The sequence below is a fragment of the Diabrotica undecimpunctata genome, chromosome 9 (genome assembly GCF_040954645.1).
Source record: "Diabrotica undecimpunctata isolate CICGRU chromosome 9, icDiaUnde3, whole genome shotgun sequence".
Classification (NCBI taxonomy): domain Eukaryota; kingdom Metazoa; phylum Arthropoda; class Insecta; order Coleoptera; family Chrysomelidae; genus Diabrotica; species Diabrotica undecimpunctata.
Window position 1 is genome coordinate 45,415,105 of NC_092811.1, and position 19,713 is coordinate 45,434,817.

The 19,713-nt window shown below is 33.0% G+C and overlaps 1 protein-coding gene across 4 annotated transcripts in view; it reads left to right on the forward strand.

Annotated features, from left to right (window-relative positions):
- LOC140450061 (proton-coupled amino acid transporter-like protein pathetic) overlaps positions 1-19,713 on the forward strand; it is a 527,271-nt gene that overhangs the window by 435,918 nt on the left and 71,640 nt on the right. Inside the window, exon 1 of one of the 4 annotated variants that reach the window (XM_072543489.1) lies at positions 6,441-6,724. The exons of the other annotated variants lie outside the window; for them this stretch is intronic. Coding sequence (XP_072399590.1) covers positions 6,677-6,724 — 48 coding nt within the window. The 5' untranslated portion in view covers positions 6,441-6,676. Of the gene's footprint in view, positions 1-6,440; positions 6,725-19,713 lie in introns of those variants that run through there. 4 annotated transcript variants of the gene reach the window in all.

A 19,713-nucleotide genomic window follows, 5' to 3' on the forward strand; every position in this document is an offset into this window, starting at 1 on the left:
TCGGACTATTTCTTGGTTATATCGAAGATAAAACAAAGAATATCAATGGTAAGAAAAGAGAAAGGCGCCAAACAAAGAAAATGGAATACATATATGTTTAAAAATCCTAAAAAGAAGAATGAGTACCAGCAGAAAATAAAAGTAATATTAAATGAAAGAGGAGAACAAAACAACATTGAAGAAGAATGGAATATCATCAAAACGACAATTACAAATATGGCAAAGGAAACATTAGGTGAAACCTCAAGCCAAAGAAACGAGGAATGGTTTGACCAAGATTGCCAACAAGTAATAAATAGCAAAAATATAGCTAGACAGAAATGTCTACAAAGGGATTCCCGATCGAATAGAAAGGCATATGAAGAACTCAGAAAAGATGCAAAGAACATATGCAGAAGGAAAAAGAGGGAAATGTTGAATAGAAAAATACAACAAATTACAGATTATAATAACAGAAGAGAGGCTAGAAAATTTTACAAGGAAATCAAGCAATGCACTCAAGGATACATAACAAGATCAACAGTTTGCAAGGTCAAAAATGGGGCAATTATCAGCGAGAAAGAGGAAATAATGAAAAGGTGGAAGGAGCATTTTCAAGAGCTGTTAAACCCAGAAAAAGAACAAAACGAAGATGAAGAGATAATTCACCACACAGCAGAACAACTAGTTGAGCAACCAACATTGGAAGAAACGATAAACGTCATAAAACATCTAAAAAATAACAAAGCACCTGGCACAGATGGAATAACTGCAGAACTGATAAAGAATGGTGGACATGCGCTATGGAGGCGTATCCATAAACTAATCGACCGCATATGGACACTAGAAGTCATCCCAGAAGATTGGAAAGTGGGAATCATACTTCCTATGTACAAAGGGGGAGACAAACGACTCTGAAAAAATTATAGGGGCATAACAGTTTTAAATGTCATCTACAAGATATTATCAGAATTATATATAGCCGCCTGGAATCGTTTTCGGAGGAGATTATTGGTGAATACCAATGTGGCTTCAGACCAAAGAGGTCAACTATAGACCAAATACATATGTTAAGAGGTATACATGAAAAATGTGTTGAATATAACATACCTATTTACAACTTGTATATCGATTTCAAACAGGCGTTTGATGGAGTAGATCGACAAAAGATGTTAAAGCAACTATCTATGTTAGGGATACCCAATAAGTTGGTTAAACTTATACGAATGACTCTGGAGGGTTCCAAAGCTATGGTGAGAATAGATGGAGATATGACGCAGACCTTTGATATTGAAAATGGAGTTAGACAAGGGGATGCCTTATCAACAACACTTTTTAATCTAACTTTAGAAGCTGTTGTTAGAAAACTGGATATAAACGGCTGTATTAATACAAAATCTATGCAAATATGCGCATATGCGGATGATGTTGCCATAATACGCCGCAACAAAAGGGTATTAAGCGAAAAAGTTATAGAACTAAAACGAGAAGCTGCTACGTTTGGTCTATATATAAATGAAAGCAAAACAAAATATATGGAGTGCACAAAATCGAATGAACATGAGAATCTGAAGGTAGACAACCATACCTACAAATATGCCTCCACTTTTTCCTACCTAGGCTCAATAATAAATGACAACAACAACATCAGTCAAGAAATACAAGCACGGATTCTTAGCGGTAATAAGTGCTTTTATGCATACAAAGACTTAATGAAAACTAAGTTACTGAATCGTGAGTCTAAGCTGAGAATCTACAAAACAGTAATTAGACCAGTGGTCACATATGGATGTGAAACGTGGACCCTCTCAACCACTGATGAAAAACAACTGAGAATATTTGAGCGCAAAATACTAAGGAAGATATTTGGACCAACCCAATGCAGCGATAGTTCGTGGAGAATTAAAATGAACCACGAGCTGGATGAACTAATGCAGAGCGCAGATATTGTCAGATTTGTAAAATCACAAAGACTAAACTGGCTTGGTCACCTAGAAAGAATGCCAGATAATCGAGCTGTAAAAGTAGTCCAGAGATGGAAGCCCCAAGGAAACAGAACAAGAGGAAGGCCCCGTAAAAGATGGATAGACGACGTAGAGAGGGATCTTAAAACCATGAACATCAGGCAGTGGCGAAGGAAAGTATCCGACAGGGCAGAATGGAAGAACATTGTTAAGCAAGCCAAGACTCACAAAGGGTTGTAGCGCCATTAGAAGAAGAAGAAGATATATATATATATATATATATATATATATATATATATATATATATATATATATATATATATATATATACATATATATATATATATATATATAGACGAAAATATATAAATTATTTATACAAATTGTTTATTTATATTATTTATAATTGATGTTTTACAAATCATTAATAAATTATCAAAAACCATGACTTGAATTTAATAATTTCTTTATTGATTGATGTAATTTATTACAAGCAAATTATTTTAATGTGAGTCATATAATTTCCGATAAGAAAGATAAAACAGATTTTTTACTAATATTTTTTTATTAATGCTTCTATCGTTAGTTGATAGGTACCGTTATTGTTGATGTCTACAATGATTGTTGCAAAAACTCGTAGCTGGTTTAACTCGAATTCGCAAAAAGGATCGATAATTAATTTACAAAACGAATATTACTTGTCTAAAATAATAGATTATGATTTAATACATTTGAATAAAAAATAATACATATTATTTAATGTCACATATAACCAGTAGCGCACCTAGAATTTGCCTCTAGGGGGGGTTTTGGTTGGTCATCGAATTTTTTTTATGGTGCTACCTCCATTTTGAGTCCTTAAAATGTGTGAGTAACAGTGTTGGAATAGGGTCCGGGGGGGGTTAACCCCCAAAACCCCCCCTGCGTGCGCCACTGCAGATACACATAACGGTTTTAACCTTTCCAAAAACAAGTCAATTTTAAAATTTTACCAATAACTATTACTAGAAATATTTAAGAAATATTAAAAAATATAATTTTATTCAAAAAATTTTAAATTACCAAATCAACTTTTACATTTATTATATATTTTACCTTTCTAGCTGTGTAATGGACATACAATGTTATTACATGTAAGAACATTTGCTTTAATACTTGTAATCTTTCTTCCTTGGGCAAATATGACAACTTATTTTACTTTTTGAATGAATCCAGATGTGCTCTGCTTCAAGCCATTCTGCAAGGAAAAATATTTGGAAAACGAGGTCCAAGAAGAAGAAGAACATCTTGGTTAAAGAACCTCAGAATCTGGTTCAATACAACATCTGTGCAGCTTTTTCGCGCTGCTGCAGATAAGATAAAGATGATTGCCAACATTCGTAACGGATAGGCACATCAAGAAGAATTTTACTTTTTGGTTGTGGTGAATTCAGTTCTTCCACGGGTTCTTCTACTTTGTAATAATCATCCAGCTCTTTAAAGATCTGGTAGATACTTTCTTTTATTTTGTTGGTTAGACGAGATTAAATTGTTGGGTCGCTTATTCTTCTTTTTATGTGTGGCTCTAAAAGGCTTTTTCCTAAGTCTAACAAAATCGCTTATTTTGTCTAAATATTGGCATTTCCAAACTAGGTAAGGAAAACGGACAGCTAATATAGCTATAGAAGCAGAAAAATGGTAGAAGTATTTCGAAGAAATATATCAAGAATCGGATAGAGAAGAAGAAAGGGAAACAATAACGAACACAGAACAAGATGATGAAGAAGAAGAATTGACCTATACAGAAGTGAAAGAAAAAATATGCAAACTTAAAAACGGGAAAAAAGTGGAGAAGACGAAATATGTGCAGAACTTATAAAATACGGTGAAGAGGCACTATACAAACAGATTTATAAACTAATACTGAATATATGGAGCAAAGAAATAGTATCTGAAGAATGGAAGAAGGGAATTATAGTGACAATCTCAAAACAAGGAGACCATATAATATGCAAAAACTACCGAGCAATTAATTTACTGAATGTTAACATATAAAATAGTGACTGGTATAATTAGAGACAGACTAACAATATATACAGAAAAATCATAGAAGATTACCATTACGGTTTTATAAAAGGAAGATCCACGATACATACGCTAAAACAAGTGATAGAGAAAACATACGAGTACGACGGAGAAACACATATACTTTTCCTATACCTTAAACAGGCGTTTGACAAACCAAACAGAAGAAAAGTGATCAAAGACTTACACCACAGACATTAACAGAATTAATAAAAATAAGAAATGGAGTAAGACAATGAGATGGGCTCTTAAACTGAGAGGACTGGAAATAAATGAAGATAAAACAAAATACATGAACATAAGTAAGAAAAAGGCACAAATGACAGAACTGACAATAGATGCACAGTTTCGAAGAGGTTGAAACATTCAAATATTTGGAAGTACTAGTCAACAGAAGAAATGAAAGTGTAGATATGAAAAGAAGAATTCAAGCGGGAAATACAGCGTTTTATAGAAATAAAAAATGTTGAGATAAAAAGATAAGCCTAAACACAAAAATGAAAATCTACAAAACGACCAGAAGACCAATAGTAGTATATGCTGCAGAAACATTTACACTAACAGCAAGAGAAGAAGAGCAATTAAAAGTTTTTGAGAGGAAGATTAACAGGAAAATACTGGGGCCAAAAAGGCAAAACGAAGAGAATGCAAGACAATGGATGAATCGCGAAATACTGCGAGGATCACTGGTAACAGTTTTATGCACTATAAATGCGTCTGGTAACACTATTCCCCCATTTTTTAATTTATCCGAGAGTTAGGATCCAGGATTACATGACAAGAGGGCTTCCCATTGGTGCTGATGCTACTGTTAACCCATTAGGCTGGATTAATCATGATAATTTTGAAAAATATTTACTGCACTCCATTAGATATTCCCGAGTCGACATGAATCACAAGTGTCTGCTGCTACTAGATAATAAAGATATATGGCCATATTTCGCCAAAAGGGCTTAACATCTGTAAAAACAATGGAGTAATACTACTCACCATTCCACTTCATACTAGCCATAAGTTACAGTCCTTGGATACCAACGTTTTTGGGCCATTTAAAAGATTTTATAATGAAGCAGCCGATAACTGGGTGGTTAAGAATCCTGCACAGTTGATATACTTAAAAGAAATACCTGAACTTGTGGGAAGTGTTTACGTTCGCGATTTTACACCTACCAATATCATAGGTGGATTTTCACATACTGGTATTTGTCCATAAAATCCAGATGTATTTACAGATAGTAATTTTACCAGTGCGAAAATTACAGACCGACCAGATTCATCTCAAGCTTTACAGGATACAGAAAATTTACTTTTGGCTACCCCTGATACTTCCCAAAATAATCCAAATGCATTTGTAACCCCTGAGGTTATAAGGCCATTTCTGAAATCTCTTCGACGTAAAAAGAAAGTTGCAAGGAAATGTGGGAAAACACGGATTTTAACGGACACCCCCGAAAAAGACCAAATAGACAAAGAATTTGAAGAAAGAGATGAGAACAAGGAAAAGCCAAATAAAAAAAGGAGAAAAGGGTGGAAAGATTAAAAAAATTGGCATTAGAAGCTGAAAAACAAGTTAGTGTCAGTTAAACAAAATAAAATTGAGATAGTCATGGAGGACTGAACAATCTAACAATTCTTTCAATTTTTCGAGTTCTGATGAGTTAACTGATATTGAGAAACATATTGAACAAGAAAATGCTGAAGAAATCTTTATGAATCAAGACGTATGGTAAGAATGACTATGTTCTTCTACGATTTTCTACCAAAAACACTTTCCGACATTACGTTGCTAAAGTCATAAATATTAATGACAACGATTACGACCTATTGTGAATCAGAATAAAACCTCCGGGATACAAATTTGTTTTTCCCGATGTTGCAGATGAATGTTGTGCACCAAGGAACGATTTTGTTACTACATACTACCTACTACTCTTGTCTCAATCCTCTCTATGCTTGTCTTTAACCTGGCTTTGCTTGTCTCAAGCCTCATAAGGGAGATTTGAGACAAGCGCAAGTTGTACTTAAATCATTTATTTTTTTCCTTAAATACCTAACAATTTTTACAAAAAAGTACCTCAACCCTCCCCAGTGTCCCCTATTTATATGGTAAATAAATTCCAAACATGATAAATGCAGTATAGATAAAAGATTAATAGTAAACAAGACAAGAATGACAATAAGAAACACATAAGTATACATAATTGGAAATAATAAATACTTAATTTATAATTCCCTTTTAATTCTGTTCTTAGTATCATTACATCCTAGCAACCTTGCACTTCATCAGAGTAATATTCAATTGATGTAATTGTCAACAATTTCTATCATTTCCTATCTAATTTTTTCCAATCAGCGCCTTGCCTTAGTAAATATTTACATGCCGAGAAACTATAAAAAAGTTTTTTGCAAAAATATACATTCAGTTGACTGAAATTCTCGGCGTCGAAGTTGTGAAACGTCTCATCAAAACTGTTTGAGTGTGCGCAGAAAAACGTTATAATCCAACAGCAAAGAATCGTAGAACACATCCCCACCACAGAACGCCGAATTCTATTCTAGGTTTGAAACCACCGCAGAAATAGTAGTCAGCGCCAACCGCCAAGCATTTTGAATTAAGCTTTCGGAGGTACAAGACTGTGTTTTCAGTGTTTGTGATTTTATTGCCAAAAATGTCTAAGAAAAACGGAAATACTTCCCTTCTACAAGGGGCTGAAAAGGTAAGGAAAATATTTTATTTATTGATTGCTAGTGAAATTTTTGTTCGCCGGTTTTTCGGACGTGGCTATTTTTAGTCTAAACCGGAAATCGTTTCCAGCTTTTTACAGTGTATTGTAATACTTATATTTACACTTGAAAAACTAAATTTAAATGTTTACTGTAATCGAAAACAGGACTGGACTCGACCAAAAACTATATTTTTGAAATCATAATTTTTATAAATAAATGATAAATTTAATATTAGGCACGTTAAGGAATCAGCAAAAGCTACGTAATTTAGTAATATATGCAATCCTACCTTAACCTTTGCACGCAAATTTAGTCTGACGCAATAGCAATAGGATAACGCGAAGAAAAGTGTATATAAGAAATTCAAATAACACTATATAATTAAAATTTAAGGTGTAAAAAATACCAAGAAACAGTTTGGTCATCATATATTTTCATATTATGCAATAAGTTTTTTGATCTCGACTAAAGCTTCATTCCTCTTTTCATTATGTTATAACGTTTTTAGTTTCATCTCAAATTAAACTATATTCACAAAATCCTTATGCACTAACTTTAATGGTTTGAATACTGGTTTTTAACAGAAAGACTCAACAAGACTAACAGAAAAATTCAGATCGGTACTGTTACTGTAGCTGAAAATTTGTTTTAATTTGACAGTAGAATCAACGAATATAGATAGAATATTCTAGATTGTTCCAAAAGGAAACAGTACATCAAAAACGTGTTTTTTATCTGTCATCTGTCTATCAGAATATCTATTCTGATCTTTAATGTTTCTACATCGCCACTTTCTTTATTTTTCCTGCAAATTTAGCTAGTTATAAAAACAATTATGAAAATATTACCATAATATTGAAAGTTAATTAAAAATCTTTTGTACGGTTTTATTTTCTCCCACACATTTGTGTGTAAACAACATTATTTTCCATTAATTTCGATGATTCATTTCGATAAAAATATTTTCTTTAAATATTGTTCACTAAAAAACAGCCTTGTTTTTCAGAATCTCTGGCCGTAGTTATTCTTAATACATATTCTTAATACTTATTTGATTCCTCATCTCCAGCAATTTGTGTAACATTTCATTTTTATTGTAAACTTTTAAACTTACTATTTTTTACAAAATGTTGAAATCAACAGTATTTATATTATGCAATGCGTTGATATTCTGTATCATGTTTTTGATAATCTAGAAATCCATTTGTGTTCTTTGGCGTATGCTTTGAACTTTAAAACATCTGTAATATCCTTTTTTAATTCGTCTATGGTAGTTTCCACAGCCTCTAATGTCATTTCGCATATTCTCAGTGTGTAAAATGTTTCAGATATTTAATGAAGAGATGAGTTACTTACAGTCTGAAAAGTTTTCTTCAGTCTACATCCAAGAACTAGTAGTTTATTAAAATCTTAAATGTATATTCAGTACCTATATTGTATTAGAGTACGTATGGCTAAACTTACGTATCCCTGATGATAAGTTATTCTGTAAAATATAGTCCAGTGACGACTATGAATATGGACGAACAATCTTAGGATTTTTCAAAATGTTTTATATACAATAGTTTGATAAATAGTTCACATGAATTTCAATTCAAAAAAGATAGAAAATAAGAAAAAAATGGTATATATTCTAGCTTTAGTCACAGCTCGTACGAATCTGAAAATTGTATTTATGGATGTTGAGTTGCTTATTTATCATCATGCAATGCATGTTTATGGCACACAGCTTAAATTTTTTTATGATGTTCAAAATGTAATTTCGTAGAAATTTCAAAATATGTACTCCATGACAGTTTCGTCAAGGATGCACATATGGATTAATGTTAACAAATAAAAATACACAACAGAAGTTTAGCAAATAAAGAAAAAATGATAAGTATATTTTGATTATTGAAGATCAAACGCTTAAAAAGCCATTTTAAAATAAACAAATGGATAAAAATGTTTTAATTGAACTAAAAGTTTTTCAAAATTTGGCTCATACTTACAATTCTCTTAACGCAATTCCAAAAGTTGGTCTGTTAACTATTGCGATCGATGTTTTGTTTTGATCAAGTTTATAAATGACCATGCAGATTAACATAAATATGTTCATCCAAAGAGTGCATTGAGACGTAAACAATTGTCCAAATATTTGGATAATTATCTTTATTCATCAGTTTCCAAAAATTAAAATCTGAAATCAGTACATGTGTATTATTTAATACTTATTGTTTCTTCTACCAAGTCTGTTAAATTTGTAATAACGAAGAAGTAGTTTAGTGTTTTAACATTTTCAACACTTTCAACATCAATGTTATCATTAAATGGGCAGGAAAAAAACTGTCTTCAAATTATTTTAGAAGCAATGCCAAAATATATATGTAGATGTAAATTTAATTGGTATAATTTTTCAGTTACATTACAGAAACATTGGAATAATTGTTCTTTGGTCGACATATTATCGAACAGCATTTAAATAGAAGCATAATAATAATTGAGCAGTGTGGATACTGTCAAATTGTAATTTGTTCCGTGATAAAAGTTTTTATGTTAAAATATCTCATTATTTCCGATTTATTTTAAACTTTTGAAACAACACTTATCTAGCTTTAATAAAAGCCTATTTTCATAGTTATCTATCTTCAAACAATTTATTGGGTTTATTTAAAGTATCATCAACTTGATTGAATGAGAAAATCATAGCTGGCTTCGTGTTGTATTTGAAAAAAAAAACGTTTTGTTGCCTAGCTAACTGTGCCCTCAGTTGTTGCCTTTTGGCCTTTCTTAATGCAGTACCATGTGAATAATCTTCTTCAGAGCTTTTATGAACTGTTAGAAAATGTTCTCCGATATTTGTTTTCTTAGGCCAACCTACTGTTGCATTGCAAATAAAACATACACACATTTATCTTTCATAATAAAGAAATAAGTTTCTTCACATTCACTGTGATAAATTGGAGTTCCAATAATATTTAAAACAATAACTTCTTTCGAACTTTAGCAACTGATAGCGGCCATATTGTTGAAGTTGCATATGTCAAATTTGCTGCGATTTGTTCAGTATGTTTTTCCAAATCCACTACGGATGGATATCATCATCATCCAGCCCCGTTTTCACATCCATTGTTGGATATAGGCCTCCTCCAAACGTTTCCAGTTCTCTCTATCTCTAGCTGCTGCAATCCAGTTTGTTTCTATTCTCCTTAGGTCGTCGGTCCATCGGGTGGGTGGTCTGCCTCGACTTCGCTTGTCGGCTCTTGGTCTCCACTCCAATAATCTCTTCGTCCATCTTCCGTCTTCCATTCTAGCAACATGTCCAGCCCACCTCCACTTTTGTTTATTGATTCGCAGTATAATATCGTCAACGCCAGTTCGTCGGCGTATCTCCTCATTTCTCACGCGATCTTTCAAGGTCAGACCCAGCATTGATCTCTCCATTCGCCTTTGTGTTACCCTCAGTTTTTCGGCAGTAACTTTCGTTAAAGTTAGGGTCTCTGCTCCGTAGGTCAAGACTGGTAGGATGCATTGGTTAAATGCCTTTCTTTTCAGGTGAATTGGAGTATTTGTTTTAAAAATGTCTCTCATCCTTCCATATGCCGCCCATCCCAACGTGATTCGTCTATTTAGCTCGCAGGTTTGGTTGTCTCTGGTTATTCTGATTTCATGACCCAAGTATGTGTATTTATCGATTAATTCTACCTTGTTGTTATTGATCTGTATCTCTTCGCTGGGAACCATATTGGTCATCATTTTGCTTTTCTCGAAATTTATCTCCAGCCCAGTTTCTTGTAGTATGTAATTCAGTTCTTGGAGCATGTCTTTGATCTCTCCCAGATTATCTGACAGAAGCACGATATCGTCCGCAAAACGTAGATGGTTTAATCTTTCTCCATCGATGGATATTCCTTTCTGTTGCCATGTTAGTCTTTTAAATGCATACTCAAGAACGGTAATGAACAGCTTTGGTGACATGGTATCACCTTGCCTAACTCCCCTTTTTATCTTTATCTTATTAGTTGCTGAATGTAGACTTATGGTTGTTGTGGCATTTTCATATATATTTTTAACTATATTACAATATCTGTGGTCGACCCTGCAATCTTGTAGTGCTCTTAAGATGGACGGTAATTCCACTGTATCAAACGCCTTTTTAAAGTCTACAAATATCAATGCCAAGGGACGGTTATATTCGTTAGTTTTTTCTATCAGGGTTTTTAGGCACTGCAGGTGATCATTTGTGCCGTAATTAGGGCGGAAACCGGCTTGTTCCCGAGGTTGGTAAAAATCCAGCTTTGTCTCTAATCTGTTCGTTATTATTCGGGTGTATAATTTATAAAGATGGTTAAGGAGACTGATTGGTCTGTATCTTTCCAGGTCTGCTATATCTCCCTTCTTGTGTAAGAGTACAGTTATTGAATTATTCCACTTTGTTGGGATATTTTGATTCCATAGACATAGATTAAAGAGCTTTTGAATTTTGGTTATCAGTACTGAGCCTCCTATCTTTATCGCTTCCGTGACGACACCGTCCTCCCCCGGAGCTTTGTTATTCTTCATCTTTTTTAGAGCCTTGTAAATTTCGTCCAAGGAGATTTCTGGGATATCTTCGGAACCCTGATTTTGAACCTTCCTCTGCTGATATTCAACTATATCTAGAGTCGATTGGTTGCTATATAATGTCCCATAGAATGATTCCACAATTTGTAACAAATGTTCTCTGTTTGATGTGATGTTGCCATTTCTATCCTTGAGTTTGACTATTTGTTTATTTCCATTTGTGAGTTTGCGTCTCATTATTTTCATACTCTTATTTTCCTCAATAGTTTTGATGATTTTCTCATCTCTGTATTTTCTTAGGTCTTTTCTTATTTCTCTTGATACTTCCTTGTTTATTTTATTTATATCGTCGTTACTAGAGTTTTCGTCGCTTCTCAGTATTCTTCTTTGTTCCATTTTTTTCTGTGTGTCCAGACTAATTTTTTCTTCCTTCACGCTTTTTGGGCAGCATTTCTTTTGAGCTTCTGTTATTGCTTCTACTATTATGTCATTTAGGACGTTAATATCATTTGTTGATGATGTTTCTTGAAGGAATTTACCGATATGATCTTCAAAATTTTGTTCGTTGTTTGGATGTGTCCATATGTTTATTTGCTTCTTTTTTATCATATTGTGTCGTTCATAGTTGGTATTTAACACTATGGTGGCTCTCACCATACGATGGTCGCTTGATTTCGCAAATTTGCGAAACGGATGGATATATTATACCAAAACACGTGCAAATGATACAATTGTTTTATCAAAATGAGTATTCAGATCAGGTAACGTTCCGCACGATTCGATCATTTTTGCGGTGGCCATAATCGTCCTTTCGAGAGGACTATTATCCGAATCCAGTCAATCTTAGTTTTATTTCAATTTAAAAGATGGGAAGTGCCTAATTAAAGACCCTACACAAGTCACAAACACATTAGCAAGTATATTGTAGTCAGGGGCTACGAGGTCCGTCTGGCATATGATTTTGCGCCATTTTGTGCGATTACCATTTATTTATGCGTATGTTTTACGTCTGCAATTAATTTAAAAGTTATTCATTTGCATTGTTCATCGGGATGAACACAAACAGTATAGGTATGTTGTACAAAAAGTGCATTTGTAAAAAAATGATCGAATTACGATTTTCATTTTTTTGTGAAAGTTAACTTTTGCGGTCGATCCGTCGACGTGTGGGCCACCTCTGGTATACAGTAAAAACACCTACAACGCACAAGATTCTGTGCAATAAAATTACTGCTAAGATTTTAGACACATGTACAGTTGATAGAGTATAAATCCAGATGCACGTCATTATCTACGTCAGATTACTTATTTACTTTAAGTGTTTTGTTACAACTAGATTTTCAAATATTTTTTTTTTCAAAATCAATGTTTTTCTTTAGCTTTCAGTTTTCTGATCGATACATTAAAATTGTGCATATGATGGTTTTATGTAATTTGTGAACAATGTAAAAAAAAGTGTGGTGCACAAAAGTTACACACAAATGCTTCTGTTTCCAGATTTTAGTCTTTATTAAACTTTTTTCATCCATCTTGTGTTTTTTTTTAGAAAAACTTTGTTTCATAATCAGTTTAAACCTATAAAAAATGAAACTTAATTTTAGTGCCCAAAGAGTCAGAAGATGCATTACTTACTAATCAGTGTGTATGTCACAGCTGCTATTGGAATATCGTTTATATTAATTATAATAGGTAGAATTTCCTGCCTATAGTATATGCTGTCGGTAATACCACGTTTTAATTACATTTTCTGTATGACTAATAGAATTTTGCCATATCTGAGGTATAATAGTTTGTAGAGTTTCTTTCAGTCTGTAGAGATGTGTAAAGCATCACATTCTTTATAGCCATCTCTACCACTATTCTATAGCATTGAAAATACAGTGGTATGGAGATGGACGTAATACCTTATGGCCGTATTGTTCTGTGTGCTTTATAAAAACGCCTTATAATCCACTTTTACAAATTAAGTGAAACAAGTTATGGTGTATTTCTTTAAATTTACATTAATAGAAATCTTCATGTCACATACCTTGAAAATTGTGTTGAAAATTATCCCTGCCAGAAGTCACTCTAAACTGGAGCTGGATATTAGTGACACACAATATGGGTTCTACAATGGTATGGGTACCAGAGAAGCACTATTCTCCTTCAACGTGCTGACGCAGAGATGTTTGGATGTTAAGCGTCCTCTTTACGTCTGTTTTATAGACTACAATAAAGCGTTTGATAAAGTAAAACATCACCGACTCATAGAAATTCTAAAAAATAAAAACCTACATGAAAGAGATTTAAGGCTAATAACAAACCTTTATTACAATCAGCGAGCAATAGTACGAATTGAAAAAGAGACTTCTGAATAAATGGAAATAAAGAGAGGAGTCAGGCAAGGCTGCATACTATCACCATCACCTAACGCTTATTCTGAAGAGGTAATTCGAGAAACTCTGGAAGATGAAACAGTCAGCATAAGACTAAATGGAGTCTTAGTTAACAACATCAGATATGCAGATGATACAGTAATAATAGCCGATATTTTACAAGACCTGGAAAGACTCATAAGTAAAATAGTAATGTGTAGTAGGGAGTACGGACTCTCGCTCAATATCAAAAAGACGAAGTTTATGAAAATTTGTAAAAACAACCATAATACTAACGAACTCTTGGTAGTAGACGGCCAGCAGATCGAAAGAGTAAAAAAGTACACTTACCTAGGAACACTTATAACAGAAAATAATGACTACACTGCAGAAATCAAAGTCAGAAAAAGCACGTTCTAATTTTATGAAAATGAAGAAGGTCCTATGTGGCAAAGATTTAACATTAGCTCTTAAAGCACGCCTAACAAACTGTTACTTATGCAGTGTTCTATACTATGGAGTGGAATCATTGACGTTAAATCTAGACACAATGAGACGACTTAACGCCTTTGAAATGTGGACCTATAGAAGCATTATGAGGGTTTCCTGGGTAGATAGAGTTACGAACAATGAAGTACTGAGAAGAATAGGTAAAGAGAAGGAAGTTGAACTTACAATTAGAGAAAGAAAGCTACACTATTTCGGACATGTGATGCGGGGCGAGAAGTATGGCATCCTGTGACTCATAATGCACGGAAAGATAGATGGCGGAAGAAGCATCGGAAGAAGACGAATTTCATGGCTTAAGAATCTGAGAGAATGGTTTGGATGCAGCTCAAAACAACTATTTAGAGCTACTGCCTCAAAAATTAAAATAGCTATGATGATTGCCAACCTCCGTAGCGGAGATGTCACCTGAAGAAGAAGAAGAAGAAATCTTCAAAGATTATTTCTACTTGCATATAATAAAATATGTCTAGTGGATGTAATTCCAGTGTACTAGCTAAAAGATCTAAGAAGGAACAGACCTAAGACTTACAAGATTTTGTGTTTGTATCAAGTGACGTCACTTAATATGATGCGATGAGGTGAATCGGGATTTATACTATAGCAACTGTACCTATCATTCATATAATATAACTTATTGTTTACAATTTGAAATGACACCCGAAGTGACTTAAATATAAAGTCTTGAGTCTAGTGTAACTACGGTTTATTCAATATCTCGGTATTTATATTTAATTTTCCTAATTTATATTTAATTTTCCTAATTTATATAATTCTGTTTAAAAATAACTCCTTTAAATTATTTAAGGATATACATACCTAATCTTTAAATGATCTAAATGATCTAAACAAAATTTGAATCATTAACAATAATATTTTGGTATTGTTTTATTTACACACTTACAACAACGTTTAATCACATTTTGTCTCTAGTCAAATATTGTTGTTGTTAATTTCGACTGTTAAGATCTCCATGAGATATACCGGGGTATAATAATTACACTCAATTTGGAAATTCATGATAACACTGTTTAAAGCAGAAACATTATAACAAGCTTATACAACAGACCTCGAATACAACTTAAAATCCAAATGAACTATGTCACAAAAACTCTTCTCCTCCATTGTCTTATATTCAAAGTTTTTAAGTCATCTTCCACGTCATCTAACCATCTCGTTCTGGATCTTCCTTTTTTATTCATCTTCCTATCGGCTTCCGTTATAATATTATCTTTGTTGATTTTGTATTTTCTTCTCTTTGGACATGTCCCAGCCATGCAAGTCGCTGACTTAATAAATCTTACAATATCGTGGCCTTCATTCAATTCATTAATCTCGTCGTTTCTCCCGATTCTCCATGTTTCGTCTTCCTCTTACTCCGCACTGATTTCTTTTCTCAGTATGTTTCCTTCGCATGTTTTAAATTGCTCTTCATTTGAGAGAGCTTCTTCGGAAATTTGAGTAAACAGGTAATGTTCAAGATGCCAAACGATCTGGTCGGCCAACAATTAGTGATGACAAAAAAATTGACATTGAATTTTAGAAATGGTAGTAAACCCTACTTCTTCTGCAGCCCAAGTTGCATCTATCTATGGAATCAGTCAAAAGACCATCAATCAACCAAGACCAATCAATCAATCCATACAAATTAAAAATTGTGCACCAACTTTGAAATATGAAAATATGTCACAATCAAATTAACCAACAGCCAGATTCCATAAAAACAATTTGTTTTAGAGACGAATATACTTTTTCCCTCAATGGAAATATTGACACAAATCAGGTATTGGAGTGACACAAATCCTCACGTCTGTCGTCAAAAATATACTTAATTTCCAGAAAAATTATTATGTTTAACCAGGTATTTTGGGAAACCACATTACAAAATGCAATTGAGTCGTTAACTCTTGAAATTCTGGAAGATAATCTGGAGATGAATTCGGCAACTTAGAAAATGACGTTTCAACAAGATGTGTCTCCTGCACACTATTATGGTGCAGTAAAACGTTGCCTAGATGAGGAATATCCTAGTAGATAGATTGGACGACGGGGTTCGATAGAATGGCCAGCTCGCTCACCGGACATTACACAATTAGATTTTTTTCTGTTGAGATACTTGAAATCTAAGGTTTACGCTACAGCACCAAACAGTATTGACATTTTGAAATAACGAATTGTAGAAGCGAAGAAACGAAGAATGTATAGCAATTAGCAATTTTCTCCGAACATTTGCACTAGTAAGTTGGGTAGTTCAACATGGCAGAAGATCTCCATATAGCAACAAGATGAGGTGTTTGTAGATTATCTGAAAGAAACTTCTTTTGCCACAGCTCGAAAAGCTTGCGAAGAAACAGCGATTGCGGCATTCACACTCGACGTAGAAGGATTAAAGCAAGTGAATTGATAAATTATGTAGCTACAAGGAAACCTGTTTTGGCTGAGGATCACTAGAGGTGAAGACAATTTTTGATCTAACGTTGCATTTTTCGATAAAAGTGTTTTCAATCATATAGCAATGGTCGAATAAGAGTTTATAGGCCGAGAAATCATAGGTTTGAAGAACGGTATACGCATCATTTGAGCAATAGTGGAGGATTCTCGGTCAACGTAGGGGGATGGATAAGTTCACCTATACCTACTTAAAATGTTGCCATCAGTGATTCCCAATAACAACTTCATCTTCCAATATGACAATTGTCCGATGCTACGAGTAGAATTGTTCGAAAATGCTTAGAAGAAACTCATGTTAGTGTTCTTCCGTGACCTTCCCTGAGTCCAGACGTTAACCCCATCGAAAATGTGTGGGCAGAGTTGATAAAGAAATGAAAGAAACCTTAGGCCACGGAATATATTTAAACTATGAGCAATTGAGCAGGCATGGGAGGAGCTTGTTGAATATAACGTGAGGAGATTGGTGCTATCTATGAACAGATTGCAAAAAAACAATCTGTTTTATTCAAAAATCTTTTTTCTATAATTATTATTTTGTTAAATTTTGTAAAAAGATTTATTTTATTTTGATTTTTTCATTTTAGTTGATCCATTTTTGATACGCCACTGGTAGTTAACGTAACTTTGACGTAAAATGCGCGTTTACACGAAGTAAAAGTTCATAATTTATAGATATTTAAGGGTGTAAACTATTCAATGACCGCAGCTGTACATAAATACTCGTAGTTAAAAAAAAACTTAACATTTACATTTTCGTAAAGATTAAACTATATTCAAATCCGAAATGGTGTATGTGCGATATTGTTCCTACACAGAATGGCTAACAATAAAGTAATATCAATAAAACAAGACCTTCGGTTAATTTCAATACAATATATAGTAGATAACCAACCATGTGTTCGTTATTAAGTGTATATAAATATCGGGTACTTTTCCATTGCAACGTCATGCCCCATATATATTGCCCAGCGAGACCGGTAACCTTTTGCTAACAGAATGTTAGACCAGTCAATATTTGTTAACTTTTTCAGTAGAATTGTTAGTGAAAAATTTGATTGAATGGTACTGTTTAGGAAGGGGTTTAATATTGAATGCAATTAATGAATATATTCAATAGTATCAATAGTACTATATCGACACCTGATATGAAAAATTGAAACTCATTTTTGCTTAGTTTAGAGGAGAGTGATTTAAAAAAATTTCAAAATTTTCTTTTTTTACTTCGTCAGCTTTTATATTTTTTGTAGTTTTTTTAATCCATATTTTTCATTTCACTTTCACGTATCACATTGTTGATAAAATTAATGATCCTGCTTTAGATCGAGTTACAATACCAAGTTTTTCAAAAATTTTAGGTGAAGAATATTGTAAGTGGTTTATACAATGATATTTCAACAAAGTATGTTTCTTTGATTAAGTGTATATGACTGGTAACTAATGAGTATAAAGAGTCAAAATAAAGAGATCATTATTAGTGTTTTTGTGTCTGTACTGACTTTTGGTGATTGGCTTATCGCATGGATGATTCTCTAGCATCCATTCGTTATACAATGAACAGAATTTGGGAAACAATAAAGACTCATCAAAATACATTTTAGTTGTTATTTTCTTGCGTAGTGTTGTGTGTACAGTTTTTTTAAGACATTCATTTTTCACACACTCTTTGCCTCTCCCTTCCCGCATTTTTCTTCTATGGTTATTGTTTTTTCTTAATAGACGTATTTAATGATGAACTTGTACTTTTGGTGCATTTGTTAGTTCGGTCGTAAATGATATAGGTGTCATTATTTTTGTTTGAAATTCTAAACTAGTATTTTCACGCAAGTTTTTAAGATTTAAGATATGCTATATGTAGTCAGCAGTTAATAATACAGCATTTACTTCTCGTCTGTCATCTTCCTAAGTAGAAAAACCTGGTAAATTGACTTGAATGTTATTCATTATAATATTCCACTACCTTGCTTTCTTGTATCACAATAAAGCTGTAAAAATTTTCTCGATAAATTTTTCGAGAAAAACATTGTATACAATGTTACTAGGTTTTTATAAAAAATATTCGTCAATAATAAAATTGTTCAATGTTAAACATTGATTACAACGATTTTTCAAAAAAATAATTCAAAATTTGCACTTACAATGAGGTTATTTGGTTAAATCACTTTATATTTACATAATGCTTTTTGTGTAAAACTAGAGGTCGCTGGTTAAATGATATTAGAATAATAATGGAAGAGAAAATGCAATATTTTGACTGTAAATAAATTAGCGAAAATAGCAAATATTAATTGTGAATAAATTACGAAACTTAGCTGACTTTACTCATTACTGATCTGTACAAATAATAGACTTACCTTTTGAAATATTGGTGTATTAATTATTGTAATCAGTGGAGTAGAGTTGTATTTGCCCATCCGAGGCACAAAAAAGAGACGTCCCTATAAACTAAAATAAAGATGATTACTGTACGCTCTCTCGATATGAAGTGTTGGCGTTTGTAAGGATAAAAAATCTGCACCTACAACTTCTAAGGGGTGGTCAACGGTTCGTGGGGCAAATGCATCCCATAAATCAACTATATTGTATGGCGTTTTCAATGGCGCTAGTTCAATTAAATGGTATCAAAATAACAAAAAGAAATCAGATTCTTTGCTCTTAAAAACAGACACATGTGCTAGCCAGTTTGACAATGAGATTTTACTGAATAGCAGAAAAAATATCTTTTGAAACAAATAAGTAGTTTGATTATACCATTAAATAAGATCATATTAGACCATAGTAAAAGAAAAATATTTAATATAAAATATGAAAATAAAGACTAAATACTTTGCCAAACAAATAAGATGGGATAAAAGTTATTAGACCAAAATAAAGGTTATCCTTTATAGATATTGTTTAATCCATAGTCGAAAAACATTGTAAATAGAGTTACAATGTTATTCATATCAGCTGTCGATATAGTGTGGTTGTATATATACGTTTCACTTCTAGATATATTGTATATTTGTGTTACTGAAAAATACTTTCCTCTAGTCCTGAAACAAGTACTACAAGGGTAGCCAAAGGTTGAAGTGGACCCAAGTATAAGGAAAATATTCCAATATTTATATTTCAGTAACAAAGAT